Below are 21,670 nucleotides of genomic sequence, written 5' to 3'. Positions count from 1 at the left end.
GAGGTTCCTGCACCGGAGCCATGACAGTAATTTGCCGCGCCAATAAATAACACTGCCGACATAGCCCCTCCGCGTTACCCTCCCCCTCCGCTATTGGTACATTGCACTTAGTACACATAAGCTGGAGAGGAAATTCACTCTCAGACATGATGGTAAGTATGTGACCCCTCTCACTGATACTCGTTAGTATAGTGGGAGAACCACCCTGCAATCGCCGCACCGCAAGGGCTTTAGCAGAAGAAGAGCAGGGACAGTGAAATGGCTGACAGTAGAAAGTGAAAGTACAGGCAGCAGACGCTAGCAGAAGTCACATACGATGCAAAGAAATCAATCCCTGCACTATCAGCGCTGTTCCTCAACTACGCAGACACAGAGCCTGGTAGGACACAGCACTGCATACACAGACCTGTTTCAACGGAGGAGAGGTATGCCAGGGGATCCAGACCACGATGCCACCGATCAGCAGCTTCCAGCCGCATTCACCATGCTTCTAAAGATGGCCACCGAGGAGCAGAGAGGAGGCCGGCCTGGGGGAGGAGCGCTGCCACAGGGCCAATCGGCAGCGCAGAGAAGGCTGCGTGCAGCGGGGGAGGCGCCGGCTGTATACAGGGAAGGTGCGCTCCCCTGGCATGCAATTAACCCCTGGGATGGGATGCCGCAGCGCTACCGCTCAGCTGCGGTCCGCTGTCCCAGGGGGGTAGTGGAAGCGCAGGTTAGATACCTGGCTCCACACTGCAGCCAGTCCCCAGGGAGCCCCCTGCCTGGGGACTCTGGACCATGTTACAGCAGGGACCCACCGCGGGACCCTGCTGCTTACCTGCTGCCCCTTGAATCCGGCCATGGTCCAAAACATCTGGGGTCACCGCTAGTACCGGCGTTCTGTAGGGAAGACAGCATGGGCGTCAGTAGTGACTGTCCATGCTGTACTTCCAGATGTGCAGCCACAGCTGCAGTGAAGAAACTTCAGGGGCTATCCTTAGCCCCCCTCTAAACAGGTGCTCCGACTCCGAGCCGGGCACCAACGAAACTGAGATGCCTTGGCTCGGGGGCGGGGTATAGGGGGGGACCCTAGTGCATCCTGGGAGGCTGAAAACTTAACTCTATGGTGCCCGATGCCTGACGTCATCACCTATACCCCAAGGTATCCTGTGGATACCCTATGGACCCTGATGTAGAAATGTATGTTTTTTGTTTGTATCATATAGTGCATTTATTATTAATTTACTTATTTAATCATTAAAAGTTATGTTTTAGACAAATGTCTTTGTCATACAATGAGTGCACCAATAAAGGGGAAATCTCTCGCTTTAGAACGACTCTTTGATTCTACACACAATATAGTTGTATTATCCAACCAGCCCTGTTCCAGCCACATAACAGCCATTCTCTACTCCCTTACTGGCTGCCTGTAAGACAGCGAATCGTTTTCAAACTTGGTTTCAAAAGGTCTCCACTCCAGAGTCCTTTAAAAATAGACTATCCTGCTCACCCAAGAATTTCACTAATGTACCTTGTTAAGCTTGTTTTGTATTTTGTGCTGTAAAGCCAAATGTAAAGCACTTTGAGTCCTATTAGGAGAAAAGTGCCTTATAAATATTATTTATATTATTACATAGATCTACTTAGCTGCAATGGTTTGAACTAACGTAATTAGTTTCATATAGTTAGAATTAGCAAGCTTCCTATGCAGGAGCAAATAGCTCCATGTATTAGGTATCTGCTTGTAGTACATGAGGTTGGGAGTTTAAGTCCCTGGTATGAAATGTGTATTTCTTCAGGGTCCACAGGGATACCTTGGGGTGTAGGTGGTAGTTAGGACTGGACACCATACCGTTAAAGCTTTCAGCTCCCAGGATGCTCTGGTCCTCTCCCCTATACCCCGAGCCTGAGGCAACTCAGTTTTGTGTGGTGTCCGGCTGGAGTCGGTTCACCTTTTTATACAGGGGGCTGCCTTATGCAGCCCAAAGCTTTATTTTATAATTTATTTCTTTTTTACAACTGAGTATGCAGCATCAAACTGTCTTTTGGACGTCTGTGCTGCCGCTCCATCACCTCTGCGGGTGCCGCAACACTGTTGCCGTCTGCTTGCAAGTCATGGTGATTTCTGCAGGATCCCGGGGAGCTGGCCCCACGGGACGTCCCAGACTACAGCCCGGACATCGGGACAGGTAAGGCGGGTCATCGCTCGCGGTGATCCGCGGAGTGGTAGTCTTACCTCCATTCTCTGGGGACAGACCGGAGGCGTTGAGTGTGCACACCGGCCCCGTCCGCGTGATCCACTAAACCACCAGGGTACAGAGGTGCAGGAAAACCGGGTCCTGGTGGTCAAAAATCAGCAAGAGGAGGTCAGCCTTCCCCTTTAAAGCGGCCCCTCAGCTTCAGGGCGCCATTCCTACGAGGTCTGGTCGTCCTGAACTGCATTTGTAAGTGGGCCATGCCCCCTCTGAGAGCTCCAGTGCCCATTTTCTATATAGTGAAAACCACAGCTTGTCTTGGTGAAATGCTGGGTTCGGTCCCTCTACATACCTCTCCCTGGAGTCAGGTTATGTAGCGCTACAGCCTGCCAGAAGTTGGGTCCCTGCCCATAGAGTCTGTGTAGTTGAAAAAGGTGCACACATTACAGTATAGAGGTTTATGTATTGTATGTGATTTACTGCTAGCGCTGTTGTATGTTCTTATACTCAATCTGTCAGCTTATGCCTGTCCCTTTCATTTTCTCTTTCTGAAACCCTGGCATACCGGTGTTTTGGGGGCTTATGTACTTCACGTTGAGGAAATCATCGGTGAAGACAGTCACATACTGCTTAGGTGCACTTAGCTGTGCCATTAACCTGGGCTGTCATATCCTGCAGTTTTTCTATAAACGCTGGCAGGATCTCTATACTGCTCACACGTTCATATATTTGGATCACTGTGCATGCATTCAGTTGCCTATTGCCAGGTGCCATAGTGTGTATTACATATAATTGGTGTATTACATATAATTGGTGTATACTTGAACTGTCATTTGCTCAGCACCATATTGTATGTTTCTGTACTCTACAGTTATGTCTAACAAGGGCAAGAATACAAAACAATCAGCTACACATGTAAATCTTGTGCTGTTGGCTTAACTCAGGAGGATTTGCTTCAGGATGGCCTTTGTGCTGTTATTCTGCACCAGGTCAATCAGCTCCATTAACCCCTGCACAGGAGGCTCCCTGGGCTTCCTTTTCACAGGCGCTGGCCTCCATTGCAACCGCCTGGCTGTCCCTGCTGTAATTCCCCCTATGGGATTGCCACAGCAGGTACAGACATTGCAGGTACCTCCTATTCCACCTTCGTGGGTTAATACCCTATCCACTGTGAGGAGTCTGGCAGCTATGGCTACGGCCTTTCAGACTATGCTACAGGGGGAGGCACTCGCAGTCGGGCACCTATGGCAGAAGTGACGCGCATTCTCGCATTGGCCGAGAGACGCTTCCCGACCATCTCCACAGTGTTCATTCCAGGAGTACTAAATTGGGAAGTGGACTTCCTCAGCCATCACAACGTGCATGCAGGGGAATGGTCTCTCCACCCAGAAGTCTTTCAACTCCTAGTGGACAAATGGGGCCTACCAAAGGTGGACCTCATGGCCTCCCGACACAATCGCAAGCTACTGGTGTATGGGTCCAGAACAAGGGATTCTGAAGCAGCTTTCATAGATGCATTGTCAGTACAGTGGACCATCCATCTGGCATATCTCTTTCCTCCGGTCTCCCTTCTTCTTCAAGTTCTTTGGAAGTTCAAGCATGACGGAGACATGCTCCTACTTTTGGCACAAGCTTGGCCCAGACGGCATTGGCATGCCGATCGTTTGAGCCTCTCCATAGACACGCCGTATCTGCTTCCTCAACGGCCGAACCTGTTATCTCAGGGTCCATGCCTCCACCCAGACCTTTTTCGGCTGTCTTTGATGGCTTGGCTCTTGAGATATCCCTCCTAAGGTCCAAGGGTTTCTCTCGCTCTGTGGTTCAGACTATGCTCAGGGCCCGTAAGCTGGCCTCTGCGTGTATTTATCACTGAGTGTGGCATACCTATTTTCAGTGGTGCACCACTAAGAGTTATGACCCTCAGGTGTTTAGGGTCTCTAGAGTCCTGGCCTTCCTTCAAGCCGGATTGGACCAAGGACTCCGTCTTAGTTAATTGAAAATGCAGGTCTCTGCCTTGTCCATATGGTTTCAGTGAAAAATTGCTGCCATGATGGATGTTTACACCTTCTTTCAGGGTATCCTCCGCATACAACCTCCTTTTGTTCCTCCAGTGGCTCCATGGCATTTGTCAATGGTTCTAGGGGAGCTTTCCTGTCGCTCCCAATTTCTGATTTTCCATCAGGACAGGGCTGTTCTTCGGACCCGGATTTCCTCCCAAGGTGGTATCCAGTTTCCATCTTAATGAGGAAATTGTGGTTCCAGCCTTCCAGTTTCCTGACCTTTCAGCAGGTGAGGCTTCCTTGGATGTAGTCCATGCTCTGAAGATCTACGTAGCCCGTACTGTCAGGAAATCGGACTCTCTCTTCGTCCTTTATGGTTTTCACAAGTAGGGCTGGTCTGCCAACAAACAGACTCTGGCCAGGTGGATTCGCATGACTATCTCACAGGCCTATACCCAGGCAGACCTTCCTGTGATGGTCTCTGTCACTGCTCATACCACTCACTCTGTGGGTCCCTCGTGGGCAGCACGATGTGGCGTCTCAGCTGAGTTAACAAAGGTAAGTTTTACCATAACTCTCATTTTTAAATACAGGGTGGCGTGGGATCCAATCAAATGAGTCTGAATGGTAGAACATTGGGAAAACATTTGTGATGGTACGGAAACATTTATTTCTCAGCATTGCAGGGATAGCCATCGGAACCAAGGAAGAGATTTAACACATTTTGGAAAGAGATAGAGCGGAGAAGTTGCCCAAGCAACCAATCAGCTTCTTATTGTCATTTTTCTAATATAGATTGTAAAATGACAGACCGGGTACACATTATAACAGCGGCCAATCGTGCAGATGGTCGGGGCAATTTCTCTTCACCCCGGACCATCACAGATTGGCCGTGCACACTACATGATTTAATGAACAATGGAACGATAACTTGTTCTGTCCTTCATTAAAATGCGCAGCCGCACACACAATATCGTTTAATTGACTGTGCAGCACGGTCAATCAAACAATCTAGTATGTCATCTACGGGAGCGCGCAATTGTGCATACACATTTGACGATATGCATGATTTGTCTTTCCAATAGGCAAATGGTGCCAATATAGTTCTAATGTGTACCCGGCTTATTTTATTCCTTCCAATAGCCCCGATTTTAGTGGAAAGGTGGGACTCATTAGAAAGTGGTCCCTGTGTTACTGGACGGTGAGGGGAAGTGTGGTTTGTGAGCATCAGGGCTGGGGCAATAGAGTATTATCTTTACTATTGTACTTTTTTGGGGGATGTCCCCACCTTTGCTCCTCTGCAGACTGTTTTCTCTTTGTGTATGTGGCCTGTGCATCCCTGTGTGCTTTTTCCTTTCTTTTGTACTGTCAGACATTTTTGGTTGTGGATAATGCTGTGACGTGGTTATAGAGTGGTTATTAGGAGCGTCTGTGTATTCAGCATGAGGTGGTTTGTGATGAGTAAGTATGGGAAATAAGTGTTTGGAGACTGTAGATGTGTGTTATGCTGGATCTCCCCGGTAGTGACATCACTGACACTGGTAGGAGGGGTCAGAGTTTATTACATGCCAATGTGACAACATCATCTTTAGCAGCAGCCGATTTTGTAGGGTCTGACTTCCCCTGGTTAGCGGTAGTAGGACCAAATGTACCAGTATAGTCCACTGCTACTTTCCCCGCTAACCTGGGGCCTGATTCAGCTCAGATCGCATGACGGCGTTCGCACGCACCCGCTAGCTGCGAAAATATGTTAATGAATGCAATTGCATGGCAACCGCAGCACTATACCAAGACGCCCATCAGTGTATAAAGTTGCGCACATCCCATGACACGCATCCGCAAGTCAGCGAAAACATTGGTAACATCGAATAACATCGGAACCATTCGCACAGTTGTGGTTGACCTGACATTACCTCACAAACTGCTAAACTTCCTGTCACCATCTAGACCTGCCAGCGTATACAATCACATGGGCTTAATTATGCACGCCCCTGTAACGGCATTCAAATGTACAGGCACGCCTGCGTTCCTTTGACCACCCTCAAACGGTCACTTCCTGTCAGTTACTATGAGATGGGACAGCGTGCTCACTGTGATCACTTCCCGATCACAGCGGACGATTTGCGGACACACACTGTGATGCATGATGTGATGCCCTCCCCCTGCACCTATGGTGCCAGACCTCTGTCCGCGATCCTTCCCTCCGCACCCTCTTCACTCCCCCATCACTCTCCTCACTCCCGTTTACTCCACTTACCTGCTCCGTTGTCGCAGCCCCCCCGCTCCCTGGTCGCGTCTTCCCAGTCAGCTCCGCCTCCAGCTCTCCCCATTGACTGACAATGGGAGAAGGCGTGGTCGCCTCCTCTCAGCATCAGTCAGTGAGATAGAGCCAACCGGGAGAGAAGGTGCGCCTGCCCTGCACAGCGCGACCATGAATCAGGTAAGTCGGGGATTGAGGAGGATGTGGGGGGGGTCTCGGGCAAAGGAGGGTTCACAGGATGAGAGTGGGGGTGGTAGGCTGAGAGGGGGGCGCGGGCTGAGAGGGGGGTCTGTAAATTTTTTTGCTATGGGGCCCCTGTAGGTATAGTTATGCCCCTGGTTACCCCTTTTACACCACAGCTAAAAACCGGGTTATTCCAGGGATAACCCGGGTTGCTTCTGGGTGTAAAAGGTCATCATGACTTGGATCGTGCCGCATGACTGCCTATTTGCCGGCTTCAGTGGCGCTTGGAAATAACGTCATCTCCAAGCGTCCACTTCAACGCCAAAAGAGCCGGGTCACTGCAGACCCGGCTCCGGTGTGAACGTCGCTGACTCGAGAATATTCTGGGTCGGCGTCAGGGAAGTTCCGGGTCTTATCTGGATTGGAACCCTGTTCCAACCTCCGAGTCAGACCCGGAACTTATGTATAAAAGCAGTATTAGTTACTGCACTGTGCCATATTTTGTGCTGTGCGCTCCTGCAGCTTGCCCAAGCATAAGACAGGATCAGTATATTGCATTCCCACTTGTATATCACATACCAAGTGGTTGCATATATTGTGTGCTATACTACTCTGCAGCTATGTCCAGCAAAGGCAGCTGCACCCATTCTGCTCTCATGCAAATTATGTGATGCAGGCTTAAATGAGGAGGATTTAATACAGGATGGGCTATGTGCTAACTCTTATACCCCACCAGGCCCATCAGAATCCCAGCCGCGGCTCAGGAGCCCCAGTGGGCTTCCTTTTCTCAGGTGCTGGCCACTATTTTGGACTGCCTAGCAGTCCTGGCTGTAATTCCTCCTATGGGGTTGCCACAACAGGTACAAGCAATGCATGTACCTCCTATGCCCCCTCCATGGGTAGACATACTTTCTAACTCACTGCAAAGTCTGGCAGCTACCTCTACAGCCTTTCAAAATATGTTGTAAGGTGAGAAGTCCCTACCCATTAAGACTACTAAGTGTCCTGTGTTATCCTCACAGTCCAGGCAGCTCTCAGATTCTGAGGTGTCATCTGAGGAGGCGGAAGATGCTGTTCTCTCTAACACTGATTCCCCTCCGGAGGAGGAAGCAGAGATTCAGTCTAAAATTAATATACCTGCTTTGGTGCAAGCGGTTAGATCTATCGTACAAATGGAAGATGATGAGCCCGCCCCCAAATCATAGCACCCACTATTTAAACAACAAAAAGTGGCTTCAGCAGAATTTCCCCTCTCAGATCAACTAATCGAGCACCTGGCAGCGGCTTGGCAGATGCCTAATAAGAGGTTTCAGCCCCAAAAACGCCTGACCTCTTGTTATCCTCTTCCTGCAGCTCATTGTGCAAGATAGGAGACTCCCCATGTGGGGGATTCCCATGTTACGCGATTGACTAAAAGCGTTACGTTACCCATCCCTACAATTTCCTCACTAAAGAACCCTATGGAGAGAAAGATTGAAACTGGCCTTAAATCTGTGTACTCTCAGGCACCATTGCTCGCCCGACCATGGCTATTGCATGGGTGGCAAAAGCAATTGAGAGCTGGGCAGACGCCCTTGAAGAATCTTTTCCCCCAGACGCCTCTCGGGATCAGATGTCTTATGTAGCTCACATAAGGGATGCAACTTCATTTATTGGAGCAACGTCCTTGGATGCCAGTCTCCTAGCTTCTAGAGCTTCGGCTACGGCGGTGTCTGCCTGCCGCATTCTGTGGCAGTGGTCATGGAAGGTGGTTGCAGATTCTAAGAAAGCCTTAGAAGCATTACCTTACAATGGGGAGTTCTTGTTTGGCACAGATTTAGACAAGATTGTAGCCACATTAGCAGCATCAAAGAATGCCTTTCTGCCTTCAGCAGCTACCGCAAAACCTAGGACAACATCCTTTAGGTACTTTTGTCCCCAAAGAAATCCTAAGGGTCAGTCCTTCCCTGACTGTTAGCTTCCACTATGGCCACTAAGCCCAGTATCACCAGACATCCTGCTTCAAAATCCGAGGACAAGCCTTCAGCCTAACGGGACGGGCCTCCCCCTGGGGGTGCCCAGAGTATGAGGCCGACTTTTTCAGTTTGCCCAGTGCTGGCGTAAAACCACCACAAACACTTGGATAAGAGAAGTGGTCTCCCACAGGTATGTCCTCTCATTTCTAGAATGGCCACCCCACCAATTTTTCTACACAGGCCCTCCATCAGACCCAAACAGAGTTATAGCTCCAGTCCTTGCTATCAAAACGAGGGAACTGTTAGTATTCTACTCTCTTTCTGGTTCAGAAGCCAAATGGGTCTCATCGGTCTATTTTCAACCCTGAACAAGTTCATCAGGGTACCCTGGTTCAGGATGGAAACCCTGCACTCTATTATCCTAGCTATGGAGCCTGGGGACTTTATGGTATCTCCGTATATTCAGGAAGCTTACCTACATGTACCTATAGCGCTCTTTCATCAGCAATATCTCCGGGTTTGCTATACTACAGCAACACTTCCAATTTCAGGCTCTACACTTTGAACTGTCTACAACTCCATGGGTGTTTACCAAGATTATGGCTATCATGGCGGCCCATTTTCGTGGTAAGGGGGTCCGGCTGCTACCATACTTGGATGACCTCTTACCCTTAGCAAGCTCCCCAGAGGTGCTTCAATGCCATCTTCAGGTAACCATTGCATTCCTACAAAAGCACGGCAGGTTAATCAACTGGAAGAAATCCTCCCTGAATCGTTCACAAAGGATGGTTCATCTGGGAGCTCTTTTGGATTCTAAAGATCAGAGAATCTTCCTGACAGCAGACAAGATCTCTACACTGCAAATACAACATGGTGGAGTATGCTCAGTTCTACTCCAGGCTCCTGCAACAGCTAATCCTGTCCAGGTGGAACGGGTTGCCCCATTGGATCAAGGCTCAAACGATGATTCTCTCTCCAGAGGTCCATCTGTCCCTTTCCTGGTGGCTACAGACATCCCATTTAACCAAAGGTCACCCCCTTTGGATCCAGGATTGGGTACTGCTTACAACGGATGCCAGTCTCCGGGGCTGGGGTGCAGTGACCGGTCAACACTCTTTCCAGGTGCATTGGACATCAGCCAAGTCGACCTTGCCAATCAATGTATTGGAACTCAGAGCCATCTACAAAGCCCTCACTCTGGCTCAGGATATTCTTCAGGGCAAGCCTGTACAAGTGCAGTCTGACAGCACCACAGCAGTGGCCTACATCAATCACGAAGGAGGTACTTGAAGTCGGTCAGCAATGATAGAAGTGTCACATATTCTCACATGGGCCAAAGGTCACCTCCCGGCCATCTCCACAGTGTTCATTCCGAGAGTTTTCAATTGGGAAGCATACTTCCTCAGCCATCACAACGTGCATGCCGGGAATGGTCTCTCCACCCAGAAGTCTTTCAACTCCTAGTGGATAAATGGGGCCTACCAGAGGTGGACCTCATGGCCTCCAGACACAATCACAAACTTCCAGTGTATGGATCCAGAACAAGGAACACAGAGGCAGCCTTCATAGATGCCTTATCAGTGAAGTGGACCTTCCATCTGGCGTACCTATTCTCTCCAGTCTACCTTCTTCCTCAACTTCTTCAGAAGTTCAAACAAGACGGAGGCACTGTCCTGCTAGTGGTCCCAGCATGGCCCAGATGGCATTGGGACTCAGATTTTTGGAACCTCTCCATAGATGCACTGTTTCTGCTACCTCAGCAGCCAGACCTGTTGTCTCAGGCTCACGGTCTTCACCCAGACCTGGGTTGTCTGTCTGAGACGGCGTGGCTCTTGAGACATCCCTCCTGAGGTCTTAAGGTTTTTCTCACTCTGTGGTCCAGACTATGCTCAGAGCACGTAAGTCGGCATCTGCCAGAATTTACCATAGAGTGTGGCATACCTACTTCCAGAAGCTATGAACTTCATGTGTTTTGTGTCTCTAGAGTCATGGCCTTCCTCCAAACTGGATTGGATCTTGAACTCCGCCTTACTTCACTGAAGCTAAGTAACACGTCTGCTCTGTCCATTTGGTTCCAGCATAGAGTTGCTTCACTGCCGGATGTCCACACCTTCCTTCAAGGTGTCCTCTGCATACAACATCCCTTTGTCCCTTCTGTGGCCCCGTGTGATTTGTCAGTGGTTCTTTAGGCCTTACAGGGCACTCCGTTTGAACCTTTGGAGTCTGTGGCTCTCAATTGACTCTTTTTCTTCTGGCTATGGCGTCCCCCCAAAGAGTATCGGATTTAGGGGCACTCTCATGTTGCTCCCCATTTCTAATTTTTCATAAGGACAGGGCTGCTCTTCGGACTCACCCTGATTTCCTTCCCAAGGTGGTTACTCGTTTCCATATTAATGAGGAAATCATAGTCCTGGCCTTCCAATCACCAGACCTCTCGGTAGGTGAGGCCTCCTTGGATGTGGTCCGAGTTCTCAGGATCTACGTGGACTGTACCAGTTCTCTGAGGAAAACAGACTCCCTATTTGTGCTCTATGGATTTCACAAGAAGGGTTGGCCAGCCAATAAACAGACATTGGCTAGATGCATGACTATCTCACAGGCTTACACGCAGGCAGCCCTTCCTGTACCGGCAACTGTCACTGCTCATTCCACTCGCTCCGTGGGTCCCTCATGGGCAGCTCACCGTGGCATCTCAGCTGAACAGCTTTATAGGGCAGCCACGTGGTCTTCTGTTCACACCTTTCTTAAGTTCTATGCCTTCGATACAGTTGCCGCTCAGGATGCTTCATTTGGACGCCGGATTCTCCTCTCAGCTCAGGAGCATCCCCACCCTTGAATAACTGCTTTGGGACATCCCCACAGTCTCCCTGTGGAGCCCTATGGACCCTGAAGAAGAAAATGAGAGTTATGATAAAACTTACCTTCGTTAACTCTCTTTCTTCGAAGTCCATAGGGCACCCACCCTGATGTACCTGGCTTCTATGGGCTATGTTTCCTGCTCACCTGTTTCCCATCTCCTTTTGTGTTAGAATGTGATTCTTGTGTGTACCAGTCTTCCTACTATCCTCTCCTCCTCCGGCCTTAGGCTTGTCACGAACTGAAGTGCCTCTGGCTGGGGGCGGGGTTTAGGGGGAAGGATTGTTGCATCCTCGGTGTCCGGTTCTCAACCACCACCTACACCCCAAGGTCTCCCTGTGGACCCTATGGACTTCGAAGAAAGAGAGTTAACGAAGAAGAAATGTAGAAATGTAAGAGCTTAAAACAGCTTATCTGAATCTCAGGGGACATCCATTATGGCCCTGATTCAGCACGGATCGCACAGCTGCAATCGCACGCATCCGCTAGCTGCGAAAATATGCTAATGAATGCAATCGCACGGCAACCGCAGCACTATACAAAGACGCCCATCACTGTATAAAGCTACCCACTTCCCATGACATGTATCCGCAAGTCAGCCAAATCATCGGTAACATTGAGTAACATCGGAACCATTTGCACAGTTGTGGTTGACCTGACCCTACCTCACACACTGCTAAACTTCCTGTCGCCATCTAGACCTCTGCCAGCGTATACAATCACAGGGGCTTAATTATGCACGCCCCTGTAACTGCATTCAGACGCACAGGCACACCTGCGTTCCTTCGACCACCCCCGCCTCTCCACCCCTAAACGGTCACTTCATGTCAATCACTATGCGGCTGGACTGTATGCTCACTGTGTTCGCTTCCCGAATGCAGTGGTCGGTTCCAGTAGCGCAATGCATACGCATGTGCAAAGCACAAACATCGACCGGCTCCGTGCGAATGCAGTCGTGCGATCCAACCTGAATAAGGCCCAATGTCCACTCCAGATCCCAGAAAAGTTAACTGTCGATAGTGTGACTGCGTACCCGACTTTAGTGTTTATTGATAACACTGGCTAATCTATGCTAAGCTAAAGTGCTATATCGTGTACAAATTGGGTGCAGTATCTTTAGTAATTACTATTAATAATACTATTTTCTTTGACTTAAACCTAAAGCATATACTACTGTTCTCTCCTGGTATAAAAATAAGAGATATGGTAAGAACTTACCTTTGTTATCTCTATTTCTACGAAGTCCACAGGGTTCCACAGGATACCTTGGGGGGGCATAGGCGATGGCTCTGCCGTTGGGCACTACACAGTTAATCTTTTAGTCCCAGGATGCACCGGGGCTTCCTCTCCTATACCCCGCCCCCAGGCCAAGGCACCTTCAGTTACGTACCAAGCCATAGGCCAGAGGAGGAGAAAACAGAGACGGAAGACTGGAACACACAAGAGTCACACTCTCACAGAGAAGGAGACGGAAAACTGGTGACCAGAACTAAACCCACAGGTGAAGCACAGGTGTGACAAGGTGGGAGTTCTGTGGAACCCTATGGACTTCGTAGAAATAGAGATAACAAAGGTAAGTTCTTACCATATCTCTTTTTTCTACTGCATGGTCTATAGGATATCCACAGGATACCATGGGGATGTCCCAAAGCAGTACCTTCAAGGGTGGGGATGCTCCTGTGCAGAAGGGAGAATCCGCTGCCCGAAGGAAGCATCCTGAGAGGCAAAGGTATCAAATGCATAATACCTACAAAGGTATGGACAGAAGACCACGTGGCCACCACACAAAGCTTAACAGCCGAGGCGCCATGGTGAACTGCCCACGAGGGACCCACACACCGAGTAGAATGAGCAGTAACAGAGGGCAGTACTAGAATGCCCTCATGAGTGCAAGCCTCAGAGATCACTATGCGATCCACCTTGCCAACGACTGTTTGTTGGCAGGCCATCCCTTCTTATGGAAACCCTAGAGGACAAACAGGGAGTCCGTCTTCCGAAGGGAACTAGTACGGTCCACGTAAATACGGAGAACACGTACCACATCCAATGAGGCCTCACCTGCTGAAAGGTCTGGTGAGATAAAGGCCGGTAATATAATTTCCTGATTAATGTGGAAACTAGACACCACCTTAGGAAGGAAACCAAGGCAAGTCCTAAGAACCACCCAGTTCCTGTTGAAAATCAGAAAGGGAGGGCAAAGAGAGAGCCCCCAAATCTGACATCCTTCTAGCTAAAGCACTAACTAGAAGAAATACAATCTGCCCTGCAAGCATTTGAAGTCCACTGAACCCCAGAGTTCAAATGGAGGTCCTTGGAGAGCCCTAAGGACCACAGCCAAATCCCAAGGAGCCACTGGGGTGACAAAGGGAGGCTAAGTGGGAAGGACACCCCGCATAAAGGTGCAGATAACAGGAAGCGGAGCAATCCTACACTGAATCCACACTCAGAGTGCGGGAAACATGCTCCTTCAAGGAGGCAAGGCGGAGACCCTTTCTAAGCCCACCTGTAGGAAATCCAGAGATCTGGATATTCGAAATCCTGGAGATCGTACCCCCTGGGACGACACCATTCAAAGCAGGTATGCCACACCCTGTGGTAAATCCTGGCAGAAGCATGTTGCCGAGCCCCGAGCATGGTGTTCACCACAGAACTGGAGAACACCCTGCCCTTATGAGGAATGTCTCAAGTGCCATGAAGTCAAAGACAGGAGACCCAGATCCGGGAAAAAGCAAGGACCCTGAGAAAACAGGTCCGGACCTTTGAGGCAACAGCAACCGAGTGTCGATGGAGAGACTCCGCAGATCTGAGTACCAGGGATGTCTGGGCCATGCTGGAGTCACCAGCAGGATCATACCCCCTTCTAGCTTGAACTTTCGAAGCACACGAGGAAGAAGGGAGAACAGAGGAAACAGGTACACAAACTGGAAGGTCGACCATACCGACAGAGCGCTTTCAGGAGAGCCGCAGCGTCTCTTGTTTCGGGACCAGTACACAAGCAGCTTGCAGTTGTGTCTGGAGGCCATGAGGTATATATCTGGAAGGCCCCATTTGCTGAAATATCTCCTGGTGAAGAGACCATTCCCCTGGATGCATATCGTGCCAGCTGAGGAAGTCCGCTTCCCAGTTAAGGACTCCTGGGATGAACATAGCCAAAATGGTTGGAAGTTAATTTCTGCCCAGGTTGCGGGACACCTCCTTCAGGGCCACCTGACTTTGAGTTCCTCCTTGACGGTTTATGTAAGCCACCATGGTGGCGTTAAATGAGGGGGACGGTCAGCGCTTTACAATTGTGGTGTGGTGGTGGGGTTAGGGTGGGGGGACTGGGAGGGAGGTGGGCTGAGGAAATGGTAGGTACAGCAGCGTAAAAACAGGAGTACCTGTGCCTGTTGGTTCAGACGGAGGAATATGTGGTACACGTGCGCTCCTAAGGGTGTGTGTGTGGGAGAAAGGGAAGGTGAAAAAAAAAGAGGGGGGGAGGGGGAAAAAAAGGGGGCATTGTGGGATAGGAAGGGAGTGGAAATGTGGGGCTGTTGGGGAAATGGAAGTGTGGGTATGTGGCTGTTGTATAGATAATGTTTGTGGCTGTACGTGGGTGAATACAAATGAGGCAGACAATATGTGTAGGATCCAACCTTTTATTGGGTAAGGCACAATGCTTCCCTAGGTAGTTCCGTTATATGGTGTGGGGATTAGCAGATAAGTGTTGTGATCCTCGGTCGGGGAGTGGGTGTACCAGATAGCCCGGCCTGATTCAGAGCGAGCGCTCTGTCAGAGTGTCCGGCTCTGAATCAGGGCCACACACCCTTAGGAGCACACGTGTACCACATATTCCACCGTGGTGGCGCTGTCTGACTGACTTTGCATGGGTCTTTAGTGCAGAATGAGTTCCAAAATACTGATTGGGAGGGCAGATTCTGCTGATGTCCACCATCCCTGAAAGACATGTGGACCTGTCACAGCGCCCCAGCCCCGAAGACAGGCATCCGTCGTGAGAAGGACCCAGTCCAGTATCCAAAATGGGCATCCTTTGTTGAGATGAGACGTCTATAACCATCAAGTTAGAGACAGGTGTACCTTCGGAGAAAGCACCATCATTTGTGTCTTTATCCGATGGAGTAATCCATCCCATCCGGAGAGAACTAATCCTCTGCAGAGGTCTGGAATGAAACTGGGCATACTCCACCATGTCGAACGTGGACACCATGGACCCCAGTAAGCGCATTGCTGAGTGAATGGACACTAGACGACCCTGTAGACAAGTGCGTATCCTTGTCTGCAACACAGAGATCTTTTCTTCTGTTAAGAAGATCCACTGCTGATGAGAGTCCAACAGAGCACCCAGATAGATCATCCTTTGGGGTGGAGTTAGGGAGGACCTTCCAATATATCAGCCAGCCGTGAGTCTGCAACACTGATATAGTCAGTTGCAGATGGCTGCAAAGTATTTCTGGAGATCCTGCTGACAGTAGAAGGTCGTCCATATAGGGTAGCAGGCGAACCCCCTGAAGCCGTAGGTGGGCCGCCATGACCCCCATTACCTTGGTAAATACCCACCGTGTCGTGGAGAGACCAAAGGGTAGAGTTTGAAACTGGTAATGGAGATCCAACACAGCAAATCGGAGGAAACGTTGATGAGCTGTGGCAATAGTGATATGTAGGTAGGCATCCTGGATATCCGAGACACACTAAAATCCCCAGGTTCCATATCTAAAATAATGGAACGCAGAGTTTCCATCCTAAACCACGGTACCCTGAGAAATTTGTTTAGGGGCTAGAGGTTGAGGATAGGATGGAATGAACCATTCTGATTCTGTACCAGAAAGAGGTTGGAATAATAACCTCTCCCCCATTGGGGTAGCGGAACAGGCACTATGACACCTGCTTGGAGCCTAGAGTGCAAAACTTTCTGGATTTCCAGGGCCTTTTTCCAGAACTGAGTGAAGGCCAGCATTAAGAATTGATAGGGAGGCCTTCTGCGGAAAGAGAGGGTATACCCGTGAGAGACTACATCTCTCACCCAACTGTTTACAGTGGTGTGACGCCAGCACTGGGCGAATTGTAACAGTCGAATTTCCACCTTAGGCTCCCCCAGGGGGAGGCCAGTCCGTCATGCAGCAGGCTTCTCGGCCGGGTCAGCAGCCAGGCATCTGGTAAACCAGGGTTGCTTACCTGCTGGTTTGCAGAGGATTAATAGGACCTAGAGAGGGCTTGGCATCTGGTGCTCCAAGCCCGTTTCCTGCATTTAGCAACCTTTTTCGCTCCGAAGGGTCTCGGAAAAGACTGCACCTTTGGTGTACCCTGGGGACAATAGGAACAAAAGGATGAGGTCCCTAGATCCGGATGGAATTGGAGCTGAAGGCAGACATGCAGATTTAGCTGCCGCCAGCGTATCCACAATTTTGTCTACATCAGGGCCAAACAGAACCTGACCATTATAAGGTAAACATTCCAAGCCCTTCTTGGATTAGCATCTGCTCTCCAAGAACGTATCATTCCATGGCCTGAGCCACCCACCAGATTGCCATAGCCGGTCTGGAGGCCCCTCCAGGGAGGGAGTAAATGGACCTAAGACACACCTCCACCTTACAGTCCGTAGCATTAGTCAGAGATGACATGGACTGTGGTAAAGTTGCACATGTCCCATGAGAATCCACCTGAAGGGAGACTCCCATTTAGTGAAATAGATGTCCACAAAAACCACTTTTGTGGTTGAAATAGCTTCCCTGAAAACTTCCATGCCTTCTCTAAATGCTCCACCGACTGGACAGATAGGGGAAAAAACAGTAGCTGCACCTTTAACATCCTTAAAGTAGGCATATGTGGGCGTAACCGTGGGAAGGCCATCGACCATGATGAACATGGCCATATGGACGGCACGAATGAGGCCCGGAATAAATATCTTAGACCTAGCCTCAACCTCTTTAGGAGTGGGCTTCCTCATCCGAAGTCATGTCATCATCATTATACTGAGTAATGGGGGGGTGACAACAATGGTCTCTTAGCAGGCCTAAGCGGAGGTTCTTGTAACCTATTGCCAGGTTCTGTACCGTAGTGGACAATGTGTTTGCCCAAACCAGTTCTTCAGGGGGAAGCGGCTGTGGAGGGGAACATTGTGCCACCATCACTTGTCCCGGACCCCTATTACCGGGGATGGGACTACTGCCTGCTACGGAAACCCCACCAATGCATTCAAGGCTTGTGCAAGACAAGCCCATGTGACATTAAAGGCACAGTAGGGGTACAGGAAAGCAGGGCCGGCCCGAGCCTAATATTTTCGGTAAGCGAAGATACATTTTGGTGCCCCCTGGTGGAATTTGCACGCGTCGAAGGTGTGTGCACCCGACAAAGGAAAGGGGTGTGGTCTCATGGGAAAATCCATAATCATGAGCACCTCCCCATATTTCCAATCATGCTGGGTACATGCCCAGTGCTCTTGGAGCTGCTGGGCATACTCTGTCCCTTTCTCCAGTCAATAGATGCCGCATGCATGCGCATGGCATCTATTCACCATTTCCTTCCTCATCTGGGACACTTTCTTGCCATAATTGGGGTGGTTGGGAGGTATGCTAAAGGCGAGGTCTCAAAAGAAAGGGGTCTGGTCACACAACAGTAACCCCAATTCAAACTACACCACACAGTAGTGCCCCTTATACACAGTGCCAACATTAGTGCCCCTTATACACAATGCCTACAGTAGTAGTGCCCCTAATACAATACCCACAGTAGTAGTGTCCCTTGTACAATGCCCACAGCAATAGTGTCACTTACACATAATGCCCACAGCAGTGGTACCCCTTATTCAATGCCCCCATTAGTAGTGGCCCCAGTAGTAATGCCCCCCAAACATAATGCTCCCTCTATAGGTACCCCCATTAGAAATGCCCCTGCAATAATGCCCCCAGTAGTACTGCACCTAATAGTAAGGCCCCTGTAAAAGTGTCCCCAGTAGTCATGTCCCAAGTAGTTAGCCCCCAGTAGTAGTGCCCATGTAAATGTGCCCCCAGTAGTAATGCCCTGTAATAATGCCCCAAGTAGTTAGCCCCCAGTAGTAATGCCCCTGTAATAATGCCCCAGTAGTAATGCCCCCTGTAAAAGTGCCCCCAGTAGTAATGCCCTATGTAAGAGTGCTGCGCATACTGTACACACACATAAAAACAGAATACTAACCTTAAGCCCCAATCCTGCGTCCTCTGCCGTCCACCGCTCCTCTGAACTATGGGAGAGACATCAGTGCCTGTGGGCAGGGCCGGTGCAAGCTCTCTCTGCACCCTAGGCAAAGCTTCCGGCTAGTGCCCCCCCTCCCCCTTGTGCCATTTCACATATGCTACACAACAACATACATTGCTTGCTAATAATATATTACATACATATTGATGATCATTAGAGACAGTCCACTCCACAGGCAGCGCTGCCTTGGTGACGGTACCGACCTCTACACGGCCAGCATCCATTCCCTTCCCTGCTCCTCGTCTCTTATAGTAAGAGGATCAAAAGGGAAAGTAGACAGAACTAGGGGGTGGGCGATTAGCTAATGCCTGACAGACGACCACTACTTCTGTGACAAAGCAGCCTGCTGCCTGACTGTGCACAAGGGGGGCCGGTGCCGGAGTGAGGAGAGAGCCTGCCGCGGAGTGAGAGAGAATGCCTGCCCCAGAGTGAGGAGAGAGCCTGCCACGGAGTGAGGAGAGAGCCTGCCCTGGAGTGAGGAGAGAGCCAGCCGCGAAGTGAGGAGAGAGCTTGCCGCGGAGTGAGGAGAGAGCCTGCCGCGGAGTGAGGAGAGAACCTGCAGCGGAGTGAGGAGAGAGCCTGCCGCGGAGTGAGAGAGATTGCCGCGGAGTGAGGAGAGAGCCTGCCGCGGAGTGAGGAGAGAACCTGCCGCGGAGTGAGGAGAGAGCCTGCCGCGGAGTGAGGAGAGAGCCTGCCGCGGAGTGAGGAGAGAGCCTGCCGCGAAGTGAGAGAGATTGCCGCGGAGTGAAGAGAGAGCCTGCCGCGGAGTGAGGAGAGAGCCTGCCGCGGAGTGAGGAGAGAGCCTGCCGCGGAGTGAGGAGAGAGCCTGCCGCGGAGTGAGGAGAGAACCTGCAGCGGAGTGAGGAGAGAGCCTGCCGCGGAGTGAGGAGAGAGCCTGCCGCGGAGTGAGGAGAGAGCCTGCCGCGGAGTGAGGAGAGAGCCTGCCGCGGAGTGAGGAGAGAGAATGCCGCGGAGTGAGGAGTGAGCCTGCCGCGGAGTGAGGAGAGAGAATGCCGCGGAGTGAGGAGTGAGCCTGCCGCGGAGTGAGGAGAGAGTCTGCCGCGGAGTGAGAGAGATTGCCGTGGAGTGAGGAGAGAGCCTGCCGCGGAGTGAGGAGAGAACCTGCCGCGGAGTGAGGAGAGAACCTGCCGCGGAGTGAGGAGAGAGCCTGCCGCGGAGTGAGAGAGCCTGCCGCGGAGTGAGGAGAGAACCTGCAGCGGAGTGAGGAGAGAACCTGCCGCGGAGTGAGGAGAGAGCCTGCCGCGGAGTGAGGAGAGAGAATGCCGCGGAGTGAGGAGAATGCCGCGGAGTGAGGAGAGAGCCTGCCGCGGAGTGAGAGAGATTGCCGCGGAGTGAGGAGAGAGCCTGCCGCGGAGTGAGGAGAGAGCCTGCCGCGGAGTGAGGAGAGCCTGCCGCGGAGTGAGAGAGATTGCCATGGAGTGAGGAGAGAGCCTGCCGCGGAGAGAGGAGAGAACCTGCCGTGGAGTGAGGAGAGAGACTGCCGCGGAGTGAGGAGAGAGCCTGCCGCGGAGTGCGGAGAGAGAGAATGCCGCGGAGTGAGCAGAGAGCCTGCCCCGGAGTGAGGAGAGAGAATGCCGCGGAGTGAGGAGAATGCCGCGGAGTGAGGAGAGAGCCTGCCGCGGAGTGAGAGAGATTGCCGCGGAGTGAGGAGAGAGCCTGCCGCGGAGTGAGGAGAGAGCCTGCCGCGGAGTGAGAGAGATTGCCACGGAGTGAGGAGAGAGCCTGCCGCGGAGTGAGGAGAGAGCCTGCCGCGGAGTGAGGAGAGAGCCTGCCGCGGAGTGAGGAGAGAGCCTGCCGCGGAGTGAGAGAGATTGCCGCGGAGTGAGGAGAGAGCCTGCCGCGGAGTGAGGAGAGTGCCTGCTGCGGAGTGAGGAGAGAACCTGCCGCGGAGTGAGGAGAGAGCCTGCGGTGGAGTGAGGAGAGAGCCTGCCGCGGAGTGAGGAGAGAGCCTGCCGCGGAGTGAGGAGAGAACCTGCCGCGGAGTGAGGAGAGAACCTGCCACGGAGTGAGGAGAGAGCCTGCCGCGGAGTGAGGAGAGAGCCTGAAGCAGAGTGAGGAGAGAACCTGCCGCGGAGTGAGGAGAGAGCCTGCCGCAGAGTGAGGAGAGAATGCCGCGGAGTGAGGAGAGAGAATGCCGCGGAGTGAGGAGAGAGCCTGCCGCGGAGTGAGGAGAGAGCCTGCCGCGGAGTAAGGAGAATGCCGCGAAGTGAGGAGAGAGAATGCCGTGGAGTGAGGAGGGAGCCTGCCGCGGAGTGAGGAGAATGGAGAGAGAATGCCGCGGAGTGAGGAGAATGCCACGGAGTGAGGAGAGAGAATGCCACGGAGTGAGGAGAGAGCCTGCCGTGGAGTGAGGAGAGAGAATGCCGCGGAGTGAGGAGAGAGCCTGCCGTGGAGTGAGGAGAGAGAATGCCGCGGAGTGAGGAGAGAGCCTGCCGCGGAGTGAGGAGAGAGCCTGCCACGGAGTGAGGAGAGAGAATGCCGCGGAGTGAGGAGAATGCGATGGGGGTGAGGAGAGAGCCTGCCATGGAGTGAGGAGAGAGCCTGTCGCAGAGTGAGGAGAGAGCCTGCCGCGGAGTGAGGAGAGAGCCTGTCGCGGAGTGAGGAGAGAGCCTGTCGCGGAGTGAGGAGAGAGCCTGCCGCGGAGTGAGGAGAGAGTATGCCGCGGAGTGAGGAGAATGCCGCGGAGTGAGGAGAGAGAATGCCGTGGAGTGAGGAGAGAGAATGCCGCGGAGTGAGAATGCCACGGAGTGAGGAAAGAGCCTGCCGCGGAGTGAGGAGAGAGCCTGCCGCGGAGTGAGGAGAGAGCCTGCCGTGGAGTGAGGAGAGAGCCTGTCGCGGAGTGAGGAGAGAGCCTGCCGTGGAGTGAGGAGAGAGCCTGCCGCGGAGTGAGGAGAGAGAATGCCGCGGAGTGAGGAGAATGCCGCGGAGTGAGGAGAGAGAATGCCGTGGAGTGAGGAGAATGTGACGGGGTGAGGAGAGAGCCTGCCGCAGAGT

The 21,670-nt window shown here is 51.7% G+C and overlaps 1 protein-coding gene across 1 annotated transcript in view; it reads left to right on the top strand.

Annotated features, from left to right (window-relative positions):
* The first annotated feature begins 13,887 nt into the window (after positions 1-13,887).
* LOC148439537 (uncharacterized) overlaps positions 13,888-21,670 on the top strand; it is a 74,233-nt gene continuing 66,450 nt past the window's right edge. Inside the window, 1 exon segment of the mRNA XM_088464615.1 lies at positions 13,888-14,006. Coding sequence (XP_088320741.1) covers positions 13,888-14,006 — 119 coding nt within the window.

This window comes from Taudactylus pleione, unplaced genomic scaffold, assembly GCF_031769625.1.
Source record: "Taudactylus pleione unplaced genomic scaffold, aTauple2 ptg001720l, whole genome shotgun sequence".
Lineage (NCBI taxonomy): Eukaryota > Metazoa > Chordata > Amphibia > Anura > Myobatrachidae > Taudactylus > Taudactylus pleione.
The sequence above is the reverse complement of the archived record's forward strand: the minus strand, read 5'-3'. Positions and strand labels throughout refer to the sequence as shown.